Source organism: Drosophila takahashii, chromosome 3L (genome assembly GCF_030179915.1).
Source record: "Drosophila takahashii strain IR98-3 E-12201 chromosome 3L, DtakHiC1v2, whole genome shotgun sequence".
Lineage (NCBI taxonomy): Eukaryota > Metazoa > Arthropoda > Insecta > Diptera > Drosophilidae > Drosophila > Drosophila takahashii.
In genome coordinates this window covers 9,419,460-9,438,127 of record NC_091680.1, presented here as the reverse complement: position 1 = coordinate 9,438,127, position 18,668 = coordinate 9,419,460, and the positions used below count along the sequence as shown (strand labels likewise).

General features: G+C 44.4%; 1 protein-coding gene across 2 annotated transcripts; it reads right to left on the bottom strand.

Annotated features, from left to right (window-relative positions):
- Nucleotides 1–91: 91 nt before the first annotated feature.
- On the bottom strand, nt 92–18,380 carry LOC108059233 (folliculin-interacting protein 2). 2 transcript variants are annotated; one of them, XM_070214586.1, is made up of 8 exons: nt 18,266–18,380; nt 17,247–17,556; nt 5,260–5,539; nt 3,874–4,905; nt 3,621–3,808; nt 1,423–3,559; nt 1,090–1,359; nt 92–1,024 (listed from the first exon to the last, which is right to left on the bottom strand). In XM_070214586.1, the coding sequence occupies exons 2-8, from the start codon at nt 17,516–17,518 to the stop codon at nt 818–820; spliced, it is 4,386 nt and encodes a 1,461-aa protein (XP_070070687.1). In that variant the 5' UTR covers nt 17,519–17,556; nt 18,266–18,380; the 3' UTR covers nt 92–817. The 2 variants fall into 2 exon arrangements, with proteins under 2 accessions (XP_070070687.1, XP_070070688.1); XM_070214587.1 differs by lacking the exons at nt 17,247–17,556; nt 18,266–18,380 and adding an exon at nt 6,970–7,084.
- Nucleotides 18,381–18,668: the final 288 nt, after the last annotated feature.

The following is an 18,668-nucleotide window of genomic DNA, read 5'->3' as shown; positions in this document are numbered from 1 at the left end:
TGTCCATAAGTTTAAGGTACGTTCGTCACTGGTTTTTTACTTCGTCAAGATAAGAAAATATCCCACGTGCTATCTAAATAAAACTCATTGGTTATTTCATTTAAAAATTGTTGTATATTCTCTTCTTCAAAAAAATATATACATATTTTGATTTGATTTATTTGTTTGTTTAGTTGTTTCCTATAATTCGTTATACATATATTATTTATTAGCTGCACTGCATCCCTAGGGTATTGTAAACTTATACAATTAATGCTACGATTATATTACTGCTGTCATAAATTATTAAATCTAAATCAAGCACTACAAAAGTGGGGCGGGGCAAGATATGTTTTGGCGATCGATCGATCCGATAGCAGGGCTTTTCGAGTGCTGCTAAGCCGGAGTCGTCATCATCATCGTCACCGCCGACGCCAACGCAATCTGGCCCGGCTAAATCTAACCCGGATAATTTACAATACTTCTTCATGTGACCGCGATGAGTGGATGTGGTAAATTTCGATGAACGACCCGTTTACACCGGGCGATTAAAATAGTATGAAACCAATCGTTTCTGTTCAAAATCATATCATATCAGATCAGATCGGCTCCGTTCGAGGGGCTAAGGCTAAGCTATGGCTCACTAACGTATCCTGCTTTTAAGCGCTAGATTCATACACGTATAAATATATATCACAAAATCAGTGAAAATAAAATTCGCTGGAGTATTTGCTTGTTTCGCTTTGGATGATGCATGAGAAGAGCTCGGCTGAAGGTTGATAATTGGTAGAATGTTTGGCAATGTCCTGGCTCAGGCTCAGCAGACGGCGACAGCCTGTCACCTGAAGCTGATGCCGCACTTGCGGCTGATCTTGGGCGTGTGTATATATGCGATCGACAGCAGCAGCGGCACATCGTTTTCGGAGAGCTGCAGCGGATTGGTGATGTCGCTCAGCCGGCAAGGGTCCGTTTCCAGCAGGAATGCTGCCAAAGTTTCCGATTGCAGGTAGATTTCCTGCAGCTTTGATTCCAGGAACGACAGGCACTGAAAAAAGACCAATTCCGAATTAACAAAGACCGATTGCGAAGTAAAAATGCTGGCATATCTACCTCGTAGGCGGGAATTCCACCTGCATGCATGGCTTGCACCGTCTCCAGCATGCTGGACACGAGCTGGGACATGCCCACTGGCGAGCTCTGGCCACCGGCGTACGGAAACTGCTGCGTCTGCGACGAGATGAGCCGCACATCCCACTTGTCCATGTCCGCCACGATGGCTATGTTCTCCGCCGGCTGTGAGATTAGCGAGGCGGAACGCGCGGCCAGCGCCAGATCCTCGCGGAGATGCATCTCCCATTTGTTAGGCGGCGCACAAGTTCCCTACGAAATTAACATGACATAATTAGTAACAATTAAAGATCCATGAGTGATTGAGTCACCCACCTGGAGAACCATATCGGAGACGTAGTGATCGCTGACGCTCAGCAGCAGCGAGGGAATGAAACCGGCCCGCAGCTGATCGCCCGGGGAGTCATCGTCCTGCGGCAGCTCCTTGACGCCCGGAACAGGCAGCTTTAGCATCTGCTGTGACACATTTACCGCCGCGCACTTGGCGGCCACCGAGGAGACCGAACTGCGACCAGAAGGCACACGCTTTGGCTGTTGTTTGCGCATATAGGTGGTCTGCATCTGGGTGGGAATCGTTGGCTCAACGGCAACCGCCGACTTGAGCGTATCTATGGAGGCGGCCGAGTTGACAGCCTGCAAGACCTTCGAGCTGGATCCATTACCGATCCCACTCTGATTGTAGCAGTGCACCTCATCGGTCTCAAACTCCAGCTCGGTGGCGTTGGAAGGCGTTTGGTTCCAAGTGGCCGAAACGCCACTGCTGCACACGACGCAACGATCGCTACTCGCGGCCACCGGAGTGGCCGGAGGAGGCAGTGCGGCCGTGGAGCTACTGCTAGCCGCCAGCGTGGCCGTGCTATCGCTTCCCTTGAGAGCAGCTGCCTCGCTGGCCTCCAGCTTGGTGGCCTTGTCCATTAGCAGATCATAGTTCGACATCAGAAGGTTCTTGCTCTTCATATAGTTGGTGGCAATTTGCGGATACTGCTCGAAGTTAAACTTCATGCCCGAGTGTTTACTGCGGTCGTGGGTGCGCTGATGCTGGGCGCACAGCATCAGCGTGGGCTTGGCTTGATCTTGATCTCCGCTCAGATCCTCGCTGCTCTTCTTCAGGTTGATCAGCGGCTCATTGTCGCCGAGAACAAAGACAACACCGTTGCCATTGTCCGCCGATGTTTGGCGGCAGATGCCGTGCTCCCGCTCGATTAGTTTGTGGCAGTGATCGAAGTGGATCTGCTCCTCCAGGCTCACGTTCTCCTTGATGGGCTCGATGCCCCAGGTCATGCGATCGCTCTTGCCCATGCTGTTCTGCGTGATCAGATCGGAGAGCGACAAATGCGATGCGCGTCTCTCGTGGCTAAGTGGCTCAAAGTCGCCTACTGTCGTCTTGCTTTGCTGCTGGTCGGGATTACCCTCAACCGAGTAGCTGCTGCTGCGTCGCTCCAGCTTGCGGTTAATGATCCGTATTCCCTGCTGCAGCTTGGCCAGATCGCTGAGACTCAGTCCCTCCTTAACGCCCGCAACTGGGACCATGTTCCAAAAGAAATTCTTCTTGGGCGGCGCTTCCACGTTGTCCTCATAGTCGATCGCCTCGATGGCCCCGTCGTCCACGGATCCCGTGCTTACAGAGCCCGTGCCGCTCGACTGCTCCTCCTCCATGCACAGCTCCACGTTGTCCGGCGTGGTCACGGTCAAACGGATCCGGCCGTCCTTGCCGGTGCGAAAATATTGCTGCGCCTGCCGCGCCAACAGGGTCTTCTTGTCAATGCCCGTGTCCATCAGATAGTTGCCGATACGCAGCTCCTGCTGCACAAAGTGCGAGTCCCGGAAGGCCAGCACAGTGGGAATCTCGTTCTTCTTCAGCGTCTGCATCCCATCGCCAGAGTCCAATGCGTCCAGCTCACCGTTCTCGTTCTCCTCCCCGCCATCGTAGCCATTCAGTTCGCCATTCTCATCGTCTGCATTCTCATCGACAATGGCATTTAGATTCTGCTTGCAGGTGGCCGTCCTGCTCAATCCACGCATTTGCGTCGGCGGACTCTTGTGCCGCTCCTGATTGCTCGACTGATTTTGGGCCTGGCTCTGGGCAACCAGGTCGTTGATCAGCTGCTTGTTAAAATCCTCCCGCTTGGCCGCTCGCCGCACCTCGCTGCAGCGAATGAAGTAGGTCAGCACGTTGAGCAGTTTCTCCACCCAGAGTTTCTCCGCTCCGCAGACAATGGTGCGAGCCAGCTTGGGCGGCATGCCGATGGCTCCGTAAAGATCGCCCAGCTGCGCCCACAACGCATTGTACGGATGCTTCTGGGCCACCTGGAGCAGCTTGGCCCGCTGCTCGATGGCTGCCGCCGAGGCGGAGGACTCCGAGCGACGCAAGCCGGCGCTGTTGAAGGCGGACACGGTGGCCACCCAGCCCAAATGGTGTGTGAGAATCCCCGTCAACATGGTGCTGATGAAGCTGAAAAGGAATGGGGAAATTATTATTAATTAATGAATATTTAAGGGGTTAGTAAACTTACAAATTAGAGTCCTTGGTATCGGCAAAAGAGAGCAGGTCGCAGAGCTCCTTGATGAATCTCTCGGCCACAGTCTTTGAGTACTTGCTGCCGCTGGTGGTGATGCTCAGCCAGACGGGCGTCTTGATGCGCGGGGCGGTGAAGAGATCGCTGAACCACTGCTGCGTGTCCTGCCAGGCCTGAAACATGATCTGAGGATCGCACAAAAAATCCTGGTTATTTTTAATTTTCAGGATTGTGTCTGTGTGATCCTTACCTGCAGAAAGTTCTTGTGATTGATGTACGCATGCTCTGTGCTGGCCCTCAGCCGACTAAGCATCGATTCCAGCAGAGCGATATGCTCGCTGCAGAACAGCTCCATCTCCTCCTCGAAGGATTCGCTCATCGAGATGCACACGGCCAGGCCCAGTTTCGCCCTGCGTCGCAGGTTGGCCTGCCGCCTGCCCATTTCCGGATTACTTCGCGACTCGTTCGCACAATAGCTGGCCCTTCGGTACTGCGGTGGAGCCATTCCGCCACCCTCGCTGCCGCCGCCGCCTCCAGCTCCTCCAGCTCCTCCCGATGCAACCACGTAATTGTCGCTGAGGAAGCCGATAAAATCGTTCTTGGAATGCTCATTCTCGAAGGAGGTGCGCAAATTGCGCGAGATTCTTCGCTGCAGGCAGCCATCGCTGGCGAATCCGTCGAGGTAGGGAGAGGATCCCGTGTAGCAGGCCGAGTCCATGCTCAGCTTTCGCATCGCATCCGACTGATCGGAGAGCACGCTGCCCAGACTGCTGCGCGTCGATGAGTACTGATAGGACCACTGATCTCCGCCAGCTGCACTGCCACTCCCACTCGCAGAATAGCCCGAATCCGTGGCCGTGCTGTAGGTGGAGGAGTAACGAGGGCCGCTCGAGTCAATCGAGTGGATGGACAGCGATTGTTGGTCCGCCGGCGCTGCCGGAACGTCCAACGGTGGCGTCAGGCTCATCTGGCGACCCACACTCACGCTGAAGGGCATCGAGAAGGAGTTCATCGAGAGACCATCCATGGAGCCGTGTTCGCTGCATATCGAGGTGCGCGGCGTCGCCAGGCTGTTCGTGGAGAGCGTGGAGTAGGGCGAGTGACTGCTGGCTGCAGAGCCTCCTCCGTTGCCGGTGGGCGTCAGGTAGACCTGGGAGCACAGGATCCTCGCCGGCTCCGGCAGCCAGTGCACCTTCAGGGCCGTTCCGCAAAAGGACATCGGCAGCGAGCCAAACACCATCTCGCCCAGCGGTGTGATGTCAGCTCCAGAGGGTCGATTATGCTGGTAAAGTAAAAAAATATTAAATAAATTAGTCCGAAATCTATTTTGTTAACTTCTCATTAATCAACTTCTAAGCTATAATAACAGTTTGGAAAATATATAAATGAAAACACCCAAAAAAAAATCGATATGAACTATAGATCGATTTTACATTTAACTGGAAATGGAGCCAGGTAAATTACATGTAAAAACGATATGGGTTATGCATAACCAGACATTTACATGCACATATCGATTTTACGGTGACATGACTTTTTTTTTGATGAAATTAAGTCACTACTGATATTTAAGTGCACTATAATTTTCAGTACCCACCCTAGAAGTTGGAATATATTAAATCATCGGATGACTCACCTTATAACCATACTCGGCGCACACCTCGATGAAGTTGCTGCCATTGCTGGAATGTGCCTTTGACTGGATCTTGCCATTCTGCAGCGATGTGTACTTCTCATTCTTAAGGAACTTTCCACCGCCACTCGTTGAGGATAATGAGGATGATACGGATGCGGATGCGCCCGATGAGTCCCTGTGCGTCACCTTCTGCAGGGCATTCGAGTCGAAGAGCAGTCGCCGGCTGTCATCCTCTTTGTAGAGCAGAACTCGCACCTGGCTGCCCTCGAAGGGGAATTGACTGCAAGGAAGGATAATAAATGCAAAAGGTTATTTCTATTGGAAGAAATTTCAAATAATAAATATTTCATACATTAATTGTCCTTAAATGGATTATTTTATTAGTTGCTATTAATTAATATATATAATATCATATATTATATCTCCCAGTTATTTTACTTTTTGTTACCACACCTTATTTGCCATTCGATAGCACCTAAAATTGGGATTCTAGAGTTCCACTAGAAGGTCGTCAAAATGCCACCCACTGTTTCCCACACCAGACGAGGTTCATTATAATGCGCACATCTCGAACAGATCTCGTATTCTCTGTGCTTGTTCATTGTCGTCGATAAAATGGCAAATGCTGTGCTCTATATATAGCGACCCCTCAGTTGGCACGTGACGATTACTCATGCCCCATCCCCATAAAAGAGCGGGGACGACGTTGAGTACTGTCGACAAATCTTTTACACCCCGAACACCAAAATGTCGAAAGATAAGGCCGCCTAAAACCCACTAATGCTGAACTTTGAACTCTCTGAATTGTGGAAAGTGAAGGTGTCACTAGTCACATGACGGCAAAGTCGAATGTTAAATTAAACCAATTTATTTTCGTCAGTTCTATAATTGGATGATCTAAGTAGTGCCAGCAAATGATATGTATATCTCAGCAGCTACAAATTAAGTTATCAATGAAGACTTTTACAATATGTATTTAAGAACTTTTAGAAATAAATAAAAATATCTAAATATTATTTCACAACGCAAAGGTAAAATGTAATAGGTAATATGCTCTAAACTATTTGGTTTAAATTCCAGTTTCCAGGGGTAAAAGTGACTCATAAACAATGGTGCAAAATCATTTTAAAATAAAATAAATAAAATACATAACTTGTTGACGGATCCTGTCAACGGTAATGATGTGGTACCCCCTCCAAAATACCCAATAAACCCACTAGAAATCCACTCCACATGCCAGACAAATCGGCAGTCGCCGTACTCGATTTAAAGCTCGTACAACAGATTTGAGCTAATTTATTTTTAGTGGCTTTATAAATGGCTTGTCTAAGTAGCGCTAACTTTGAGAAGGCGCCTTTTCCGAAATTAGCGCTATAATTAACAATTAGCCCAACTGATGATAGTCGTTTGCCGTTTCAGGGGGCGGGGAGTTGGCTTTTAAATGGGAGGGGGAGTGGGCGAACTAGTTTTAGAGCTTAATAAATGTTTTACAACCCCGCGATAAGAAGGGGGGAGCCCGCACGCACAGCGATTACGAAGGTGTTTTTTTGGTGTTTGGCCCGGTCACGAGGGCCCACTGATATAGTGGATATAAGTACATATAGTGGGAGAACTAACTGACCAGCCGGCGGTCCCTTTGTTGTCCTCGGCTGTCCAATGTCCGGCTTTCCCGGATCGGGGCCAATTTATTGACCGTGCTTACTTGCTTACTTGGATTTGAAGGGCGGCGTATGCATGCGACAAAGGGTAATTCCACCTGCAGCTTCGCGATAGCGCCAACTGTCTGGCCGGAAAGGAAATTTCCTTAGTTACGATAGTCGTACTTCTCCCACTCGACCTTGCCTATCTATAATTTCACAATAGAACAAATTCTTTGTTAAGTAGATTGTAACATCTAAAGCTTTTTAGGTGGGAAAACCATTTCTTGGAATTCGAAAGGCAAAAATTCTAATTTCACCGGAATAAGACCTTTAGTATTATTAAATGTATTATTTGAGTTTATCAACAAATTGATAACCAAGCTAAAATTCAATATTTACTTGAGAGATTTTGCAAATTAAAGTGTAAACAAATTCTTTATTTACTAACAAAGAAGTCACGAAATGAATTACTATGATGGAGGAATAACTACTCCTCAATTTAGGTAACAATATTATTATTATTATTAGGTTTATAAATATCAATTATTTTTGTTGTTTTATTTCTGGAAATGAAAAAGCTGTTTAAATATCCATTAAAAAAATTATAATTACTATAATTTTAAATTTAATTTTCTCTTTCTTTTTTTCAAAATACCTATTTTGGAGTTGGAGAAGTTGAACTGTAACATTTACCGTTGGACCCCCGATTAACGCGGACCGACGACGCGTCGATATCTTTATGGCCGCGATGCTAGTCAGCAAATGAAGTTCAAGGCGCTCGCGATCGCACTGGGAACTCGAGAACTCGGGAACTGAGGAACCGAGGAGCCGAGGAACTAGGGAACGGGGAATGAAAAGCCCAGGTCCCGTGCCCACTCGTCAGAGCGAGACGAGCGACGAGCTCACTCGCATATGCATTATAATAAGGCCCGCCTGCCTGGCCAATCGATGATATAGGTACATATGTACATATACGAGGGCAGTACGCTGAAACACTCATGCAGATAATACAAGCAACGATCCTCAACGAGGCGACTTCGGGGCCGCGACATGGGGCATCCAAATTGGAGCGCCGCTCACATGATTTCTCGGATCGGATCGGATCGGATCCATCCGTTCGTCGTTCGTCCAGCTGCGCACCCAAAACCGAACATAACCGAAAGAAGCCGAACCCCAAAAACCCCAAACCCCCCAAGTGGAATCCAAAAGTCGGACGAGCATCATGTGGCCACCATTTGTTGCTTGTCATAGACTTGATGTGTTAATATGTTGTTTAAAAATTAAAAAATAAAAATAATAATAACAATAAACCAAGCACACACATAAACATGGCAAAGAGAAAGGGAAAAAAATATTTTCGGCCAAAAGTCAAGAGACAGCGATGAATGATTGTTTGATGGATTAGTTGAAAGACATATGGCCAAAATTTAATAACGACATTAAAGACATTCTTCGGTGGTTTTCGGTCGAAGGCTAAATGCTCTAGGGAATGTAATTACACAGGTGATTTTCAGGTTTTTAATTTTGTCGTTTCTTTAGTTTCTATGAAAATCATTTAAAATTTAAAATGTAAATTCAGACAAAGGAATATAATTTATCATTTTAAATGAAGATACTGAAGATTTGTTATTAAAATAAGTTTTTTTTAATATTTAGAACTTAAACCTTGAAATTGTTCAAGAACTTATAGTTTAAAGCTTACTTTAAATATAACATGCGGACAAAAAACGTGTCCTAAAGTATTATACCTTAAGAACCGTTTTCTTAAACCTTGAAATTATATGGGAACTCACAGTTTAAAGCTTACTTTAAATTTAACATGAGAAATAAAAAAAAAAATATCATACCCTAAGGACCGTTTTCTCGTCCGCATGTTAAATTTAAAGTGGAGATATAAAAGTTTAAAGATAATTTTATGTTGATAAAGATATAAAAATACCCCACTATTGTTTGTGTAGGGTGCTCAACGCTTACCCGCCTAAATGGACTTTGTCAGCAGCCCTGATCGCTGGGGGACTACGACTTCTACTACGACAATGACTACGTGAGCATATGCATATGGGGCCAGAAAGTCAGATGCCAGAAGGTACAAGGCGCCCTGGGCTGCTGACCTGGCCAAGAGGAGAGATCAGCGCGAAAACAATTATCGAAAGGCCGCTAAGTTGACTTATCGCTCGAAGAGGCAGCAGCAGAAGCGTTGTTTATTCAGATATTTTTTGCTTTAGCTTTTATTTTCATTATTTCTGGGCAGGGCCCGAGGGAGAGGGGGAGGGGGCGGGGCACTCGCCGGGATCACATGCTTTTTCAGCTACGCAAGCAAAACAAAAGCGAGCCACAGCCAAACAATATTAAGCAAATAAATACATACACACATGGGTACCTACATAAATACAGACGGGCGCATGCATAATGAAGAAAGACAAGAACGAACACCCACCATACCATTTAATATAGCCCTCTCGCTTCCGCGGGGTCTGCACTATATATTTTGATTGATATGGCCAGGTGTACTTATGGGGGATGTAAGGCGGAGTGCCCACTCGAGTGGTGACGGGCGTTATCGGGCTTTGCCTGGATTATGTTTTGATTAGCCCTTGGATACTCTTCGGCACTCCGCGCCACTGATTGATATGGGAAATCGCCCGCAATTGATATGTCCCAGACATTTGGCTTTGGTTTTGGCTTTTGCACACTCACAAATTCACAGACAGCCAAACAAACAGAAAGCAGGGTGATAAACAGAGAGTAAGGGGACACAATTGTAATCAAATCAGCATCTGTTAATGACTTTACAGAGCGTGTCTGGCCGCCCCACCTCCCAGTCTGCGGATTTTGCACTGAGAAAAACCGAAAATCTTATCGTTTAAAATTCTTACTCACTTACACACTAAGGGATACCTTTAATAGAATTTCGAGAACCTTAAATTTAGATTTTTAAAGATGTTTTCTATTTTTTCAAACATTTATAATATTTTTATATTTTTAAATGGTTCTAAAAACGATCGTCCAGATAATATGGGGGATAAATCTTCCTACTCGGGTAAAAGTACAAGAAATGTGATATTCAAAAAATATGCAACAAAAAAATCCACCACTGGTCTAGATTCAAGATTATTTAATCGAAAGGTAACTGTTTTTAAGATGGGGTATATCCTAATCAAAGAGATAAAAAAAGGTAGGTATAAGCTCAGTATATATAATTCTTTAGTCACAGTCTGTTTGCCGTCTAGACATTTTTCGTTTTCTATAACCTTCAGACAGATTTCCGGGTTGTATCCACTTGGTATTACGCTCGAGAATCTTGAACTCAATGCAAACTGCATTAAATTATCTAGTTAACTCTCTGATGTATCATGTGTTAGGATTACTTAAATTAAGTAATCATAAGAACTACTAATTTCAAAAATATTTTTTAACAGATTCTGATGCCTTTGAGAACAGAACTAACATTCTTTTTCTGAAGCCTTCTGGAATGGATTTCTTCCCCCCAGATGCCCCCTTTTCCCCCAGTGTCTTTTGTCTTTTCGTGTGAGTGAGTGAAAGAGAGCGTGGCGAATAAACACACAGATTTCCAAAGCGACGACAATCCAGCCAACAAAAGGCAAGGCAGCGGCAAAAGCAAAAGCAAAAGCTACGGCTAAAGCGAAAAAACAACCAGTTGCTCCATCCATACAACAAGTCACATGACCCAACCGAACAACCGAACAACCGACCAACCGACCGTCCAACAACGATGATGGCGATGGCGATGGAGACGTTGGCGTTTGGCTACGACAATGGGTATATATAATGTATATATATAGGTATATATATATATATAGTATAACGGCAGCTGCGCCCAGCAAATTGACTATCATTATCATTGGGCCCATTATAAGCAGTTATGCACACACAAATAAATCCAGCGAGCACACGTCCGCGTCCAACAACACTCAAACGACCTTCACCCCGTCCTTTTGGGCGCAAAAATCGAATGTCAAGTTCAAAACGAATTGGCAATACCCCCAAATCCCACTCGTACTCTTTGGAACATAAGAAATTTATCAGGCGGGCAAACACAAAAAGGAAAAATAAACTACATACAAAATAAATAAACACAAACAAGAGTCGTCGTCGTCGTCGTCGCTCACAATACTAATGAGCAAATGACGACAAAAATATCGAGTGATTTCCATTGTCACTTGAGACCAATGCAAACAGACCCGGAAAAGGTGGAAAAGGTGAGGTGAGGTAAAGGACAGGTGAGCACTTGCGGGCGCAATCAATCAATGAACGTTCCCGGGTAACCAGAGATACATATGGGTATATATACCCACATCAAGTGCTAACATTGGGCACCTGTTTCCACCTGGCAAACACAACGTGACTCAGGTCGGGTTGCCCCGGGAATAGGCCAACTGAAGCCCAGGTGAGATCATGGCCCGAATGTCAACAAGCCGAAGAGACTCTAAAGTCGCAAAAAGATGACGGAATCCGGTGATCGGTATCAAGTTTAAAAACGAAACTTCCGTCATGTGCCGAGGAAATACACAAACGCAGCAGGAGGAATCAATTAAAATGGTCTCATTGAGTGAACTGGGGTCAGGGATTAATGGAAAAAAAAAACATTTACATACATAAACAAGCACGAGCAAAGGGAGAATAATAACCAGACCTTGCAGATAAGGCAGAACAACCAAGTTCTTTGTGAGCTAGCCACCATATAAACAATTTTACAACCTAGAATCATGTGGTTAGCCAGGCGAAAAATTCCCTTTGGTGATTACTTATTTATAACGCAGTTCTTATACTTTTACCCAGGGAAACCTAAAAAAGAAATTTTAGTTTAGCAACCCATCTTTTATCTCATACCATAGACTGTATTTCATTTTCAGGACAATCTATAAATCTACACTTGACAATTCTTAAGACCACACATAAATCAGAAATGATAATTAAAAACGCTGTGTAAACTTAAGTTGAATACTTCTAAATCACCAACAGCACCCATTATTTAAAGCTCTCGAACTGGACTTTAACGGCTTGAAAGTTATGGTTCGCCGAAAAGGTCGTAAAAAGATATACAACCGTTCTCATTATTCACACTTCTGTGTGCACACAGTTCGCATGATATTTCCATAATTCCGTGAAGTAACAGGTAACAGGTGAGTGCAATCCCAGGTGCTTTTTGGAATAATACCCCTCTGATTCGATGAGCGTTTGAATTTGGCCTGAGGCAATGGTAAACAGTGGTTGTGGGTGGTAAACTTAATTTAAATATAGCCATATGCATGGGCCATTGGAAACTATTAGGAAATACCGCCCCCTGGGAAAGTTCACCCATAAGGTGTCTCGTTGAGCTTCTGTTAATGGAGCTCTCGGCTTAGGCACTTTGGGCTCTTATTTTGTTTGCCCTGCTTATTGATATGGGGCGGTGGAAAATAAAAGCGTTTTGTCAACTGATAATGGGTGACAACAGGGCCAGTCCACAGACAGAGAAGCGCTGCCGTCTACACTGGCAAAAAAATAGAGTGAAAATACAAAGAATTCCTATAATTATTAAATCTCATTACTGGCATCTAACATCGTAGTTAGGAACGTGTTTATAACAGGCCTTTTCCAACAATAAATGGCATTGATGGCTCAATAATAGAATTATTTTGTTTTATTTACTATTCAAGTTCAAAATATTGAAGTTCAATGGTAATCCGATTAAGTTATCAAGCACTCTGGGCTTTACAAACTTGTTTTGTAATTTCGCTTTACCAAAAAAGTACTTGAGATCTATAAGAAGTAAAATAAGGAAAAATTCGGCCTTGACCGGAAATACTTTGCTATAGCTTGAAATATTTCATTTGTATGCGATAGAGTTCTTTTGTTGATAATTAAATTAACACTAAATTAATATATATTTAATTCTTTTCTAAATAATTAAAAAATATATGGAATATAAAATAAAGAAAAAATAATTAAATTAATTAAGAAAATTAGGTAAGTAAAAAAGATTGGATTCCCTTGGAATTTTGTTTACTGAATCCCTATTTTAAATCTAATAAAATATACATTGTTTTTCCGAGTGCATCTGCTATCGGAACGGGTCCCGAGGCAACAACAAAAACTGGATACGCGACGTCGTCGCCGACGATTCACTACTCATATGACTTGGCAGACCACGCGACTTCGCACATGAAGCACACACATCGCCCCTTTCCACTCGAAACGCTGCCATTTAAATGTGCTGATTTCTGTTTGCACATAACTAAAGTTTGTGTGCCGACTTCTCCGCCGCAGTCATACGCGTACATATTTAATTGCACTGATGGCGATGATAATGGGAATCGGGGGGAATCGGGGAATCGGGACTGGGGGTTCGCTGTTTGGTGTGATGGGTATAACACCTCTCCTGACATGTGGCCCACGGCCAGAAAAACTAGAGCCAGACACGTTGGCACCTGGTCTATTACTATACTACTCTATTACCTTACGGCTCGACGGATCGTAACGTTACGGCCCATGTAATAAGTTCACACCTGCTGCGAACCACTTTGATTGATGTCTGGCCGGCCGGCGATTGTTTGGCCATTCAATTGGCGGGCAGTTATCAAATATCAAAAACTATTAATGAATTCTCATTCCCTCCCAATTTACGACTCATTTGCCTAAGGCTCTAAGTGAAATCATCCATAATGGTTCATTCAGAGCGGTGATTTTGATTTTTGTTATTTTTTTTTTTAGTGTTGTGTGGAAGATTGATATGTGTGGCTTTGTTTGATCGCCAATCGAACGCGTATTTTATTGTGTTTCACACGTGCCTGAAGCCCCTGGTCCACCGATCATAATGAGACTTTGTTGGGCCAAAGTTTTCCACAAAAGGTGCTAATTCCCTTGATTTGCGTAGCTGGCTGGCTGACTGGGACTCGAATTCATGTGAAAGTCGAAACGATCGACAGATTGCGAATCGCACTTTGTAGATCGCGAGGCGATTGTGCACATGAGTACCAGAGCTTCGAGGGGTGTATGAAATCACAGTTTGTATATAGCCTATAGCCTGAAATCCCCGAACTTATCGGGAATTAATACCAGCTCGCTAATAACGGCTATATGTATTTTTGGACGCCATATGTGCTGGATATCGGGCGAATGCGAATGCGAATACGAATGTGAATGACTTGCGAATTGGGTTAAGGAATGCGCGCCTTCAAAGGCACATGATGCCAAATGTCTGGTTTTGGATTTTTTGGATTTTTTTTGCTTTTATATCATGCATATATCGGGGCAAAATTTAGCAGCAAAAAAAACTGTCATGTGACCAACTGGCTAGCAAATGTCTAAACATGGTCACGCCGGGGTCCAAAGGAAATGATTCACCCTCCCCGCGCGGCTGAATCACTTCGAATTTCCAGACCTTGATTTCCAGCATTTCACCATTTCTTTAATATACACAAGTGTCAGCGCTTTTCGCCGCTTGTTTTTCGCCAGCTCTTTTTTATTCTTAGCTCTCGGCCTATCAGAGACCGAAAGTATTTTTAAATCATTTCTTTTGGGGCCCGTTGGAAATATGAACGATAAGTGGAGGTTCAGATTCTGTCGTGGAAATTTACCCAAGCGTGCTGCCGTAATTTATTGCCGTCACCCAACTAAATTAAGCAAATAAACAAATAAATGTATTTGGCCCGAGTGGAGTTTTTAACCGCTATTAGTGTAAACGTTTGTTTAGTTTACAGCGAATCCGAAAAAAACCTGACCTAGTACAAAGATAAAGCGTCGAAAAGGGGGTGTTTCGGGGGCCTTTTGAGGGGGAGTTAGTCGGGCCGGCTGTCTACACTTTACAGGTTTTGTATTTTTATTATTATTAGTATTATTCGCCAAGTGTGAGAGCGAGTGTTTGCGGGCAAAGTGCAAAAACCCCAAAAGCTGGCGGCGCTTAATTAGCAGAGTGAAAAGTTTCTATCACGTGATGGCGATGGCGAATGTTGGCGACAAGCGCGGCCATAAATGTATATACAGCCCCGAATATTGGTCAATACACACTCGAATCTGACAATTTCACCATTACTCCATATATATTTTAAATGCCAGCTCGGCGTCTGACCGATAAGGCGGCCGATTGACAGTGTGGACGAGGCGCTAATCGAGTTAGCCGGGCAACGGGGGCCCTCAGATTAGGGGACCCAAAAAATAAATGGGAAAACGATTGAAATATTTTATGGACACCGTCAACAAATGTCAGTGGTACTTGTCATCAATTAGCCTTTTTTTGCATATCGAAAAAGGTTTGGTATCTGTGGTGGGTATTATCATCGTGAGTAGTCAAAAATGTGGGGTTAGATTGTTATCAGAATTAAATGATTTGGAATTCTTTGATAGAAATAGAAATGTTGACACTGAAAAACAAAATTTATATTTAAATACTGAAGATCTAACATTTTTTAAAACTTTGATTAAATAGAATATACCCGAAAAAAACCAAGACTAAATGAATAAATAAACTTTCACAAGAAATCGGACGTGGCCAGTGTAAAGTACAACGAAGATTCCGATGAAATTTTAAAGCAAAATAGAATATAAAAACAAACATTAACATTTCGGTGAACTAATGACTAAATAAATATACCTCAAACAAACCCTAAAACTCAAAGATTGTTTTGCCAACTTTATGCACATCGACACCTTCGTAGGAATAAACAAATAAATAAATAGGTTTTCGGAGAACTGTAATCTTATCCGTTTTGATTTCGCAAAAATGTCATACATAGGAAATTGTAAAAGGTGTCGGAATCACAGCATTCCTAGAAAAGCGGACGTGGGTGTGTCCGCCAGTTAACCGTTAACAGTTAACAGAGCATCCCGCTGTTTCTGCCCCGCAATCACAGTCACAGACACACTCGCAGTCACAACAACAGGAACCAAAACAACAATCAGAACCCACGCACAAGCCGCGTAAAGTGTCAAAAATCAACATTGTAAAGCGTATGCAGCAGCATAAGTAAATAGTGTAATAAATAATAATGAAATGAATTAAGCGAGGAGCAACAAAAACAATGCGCAGCGCCAACAACAAAATGTGTATGACATAATAATCACGAGAGCAGGCCGCGACCGCCGATTAGCAAGTCATGTGATTCGCTTTTATTTACATTTGCGCCTGACGTTGCCGCCGCCTCCCCCCACCACGCCCCCGCGCCAGCCCATAGGCGTATGCCCACGTCTGCGGGAGTGCGAGCGAGAGGGCTAGCTCACGAAACATTCACGAAGCGATAGCGAAGAGAGCCGAACCGAGAACGAAACGTTCGGTTTCGGAAGGGGGGAAGAGCGTGGGGAGAGGCAGAGCATAGTGGGGCACAGTTATTTGCGCGCGCAGCTCAATCGATGGGTGTGGAGCCATGCGAGCGAAAGAAACGGCAACAGCCAAACATCAACGCATCTACTCGCTCACATGCACCCACCGTGACTACCCAATATGCACTGCTGGGGGTGTTGGGTGATTTAGGGCTTGTTGTTGTTCTTGGAGCTATGCAGGCTATCGTTATCGATATACAGTGGAGCAGCCATATGTGGCCAAGACAAGGCCAAAAATAAAGGTCTGCGATAATTCAATTATAAATAGTCCAAAAACTTAAAAAAAAAAAAGAATTATATCCCTAATTTGTTAAAACATTAGAGTTCTAGCCACAAATGAAAAAGCATTTAACAGAAAATGTATCCAGGTTCAGACAGATCAATACATCATACAACCATTTCTCATCCTACCAAAGAGCATCTGGAAATTTAGTTTCAAACAAATCGTTTTCGGATTAAAATTAAAGCATGTAATGTAGATTAGCAACTGCAAATGGAAACATTTCAGGTAACCCGGGTGCTCTTTAAGAAGAACCCACTGTCGTTCTTACAAGGCAACGAAAAGGGACCATGATAATGCGCCTTCTTTGTGACGTATTCGGAACAGCTGCAAACTGCATCTTTGTAATCCCTCAATATTTAGCATTCAATGGTCTTTCGGTTCGGTTTTTTGGCCATTGATTTTAAGATCATATCGAAATAGGCGGCAGGCGGCGTACGTGACGCTGACTAGTGCATGCCGAATTTGTGTGCTGGGTTATCGTCCTCGTTTTACGCTTTGCCAATTTGCGTACGAACAAAGAGAAGAGGAAGAGGAAGCGCAGGTAGTGCAAACGAGAGAACGGGGTGGGGGAGGGGCATAGGTGAGTGTGAAACGCATCATGAGAACGCCTTTTCGCATGTATGCAGGCATTTGTGTGAGCGTTTGCAGCTGCACCTCTTTTTCTTTTGTTGTGCGCGCATTTTATATCGATACACTAATACCGGGTGTTAGTTTTTTGTGTTGTTGTCAAACAGATAAACACTTACCTTAGATAATTTCGCGAAGTTTGTTTTGTAGCTTTTGCGGACGACGAACTATTGCCGGCAGAGGCAGCGACGCCGGCAGAGGCGTGAGTTGTCCGCGCCGGCACTGTTGTTGTTGTTGCTGTTCCTGTAGTTGTTGGTATTGTTGTTTGGTTATTAATTAACGCTGCCGCTGCTGCTGCTGCGGACGCTGCGGTCAGCGTGGGCGCTGCCGCTAAATTCGCGGGTGTTGTTGGTGTTGCCGACGGAAAGAAGAGTTTATTCAATAAGGCCATAATAACACACAGTGTGCGCAATCATTTAATAAACACATCTGGCCAATCGAAATCGAAATCAAAGATTGAATATTGAATTTGTTGTTTTTTTTTTAAATGGAAATAAAGCACAGACACACACAAGCGCGCACTTTTCGCTTTCCTTGGAATGTGTTGCTGACTTTGTTGTTGGGGCGGGAGAGGCGTGAGAGGTGTGAGAGGCGTTTACCGTTACACGCGCGCCTGCCAGAGCGAGATGGCGGATGCTGCACAATCAAAACTTTCGCTTTGCACTTTTCTTTCTTGCACTGCTTCTGATCTATCCGATCTCTTCCTGTACACACACATATACCACCGTTGAAGTGGCTTTTATTTGATTGAGCAAAAATATAATGGCTATTTTTGTGTTATTTTCGCGAATCGCGGCGGAAGCGACACAGGTTCTTTACCGTTCCACATCGAAATGAGAACCGAATATCGCTGGCGTCCGCTTTAAAAAGTTTGCAAGAGACGCGTCGCAGTCGTTTAAATGTGAGAAAATGATAGAGAGAGGGAGAGAGAGCGCGGCAGCGTTTAAAGAGCGCCGTGTCGTGTGTGTGAGAATGGTTTTGTGTTGCTACCAATGCGAGCTTCTTTTGGCCAATACACACTTTTTTTGTTGTCGTTCATCGCACTTCCCACTTCCTGCCCACATTTATTTCACCGTCTCTCTTTCGCTGCTCCGAACAAAGTCAAGTCACTTGGCTTAATTGAACACTTTACGCTTACGTTCGCTGTTTGCTCTTGGTGGAGAGGTGTTACATTCTGGCCAGGCCCAAAGGTTGCTTTTAACGTTTCGCGCTGACTGTTTGGCCTTTATTTACAATCACAAACACAAGAACAACAACACCAACAAGAGCATTTTGCAACGCGAAGTTGGCCGCGGCTGGCGTGGCGCTGCCAACTGACTTTTTAGCGCGCTGCCAACCGATTTTTTACTCATGAATTTCACCCTGAATCACCCTGTGGCCTGTTTTGTTAGTTTTTTGGCGCAAAAATTGAGCTAATTTAAATTAACAGAAAGAATTAACAAAGAAATTATTCAGGGTATTCCCTAAACTGTTAAAATAATGGGTACTGATGATGTTAGGATTATTTCAAGTATTGCCTCACCGGTTGGAGTTTGTGTAAC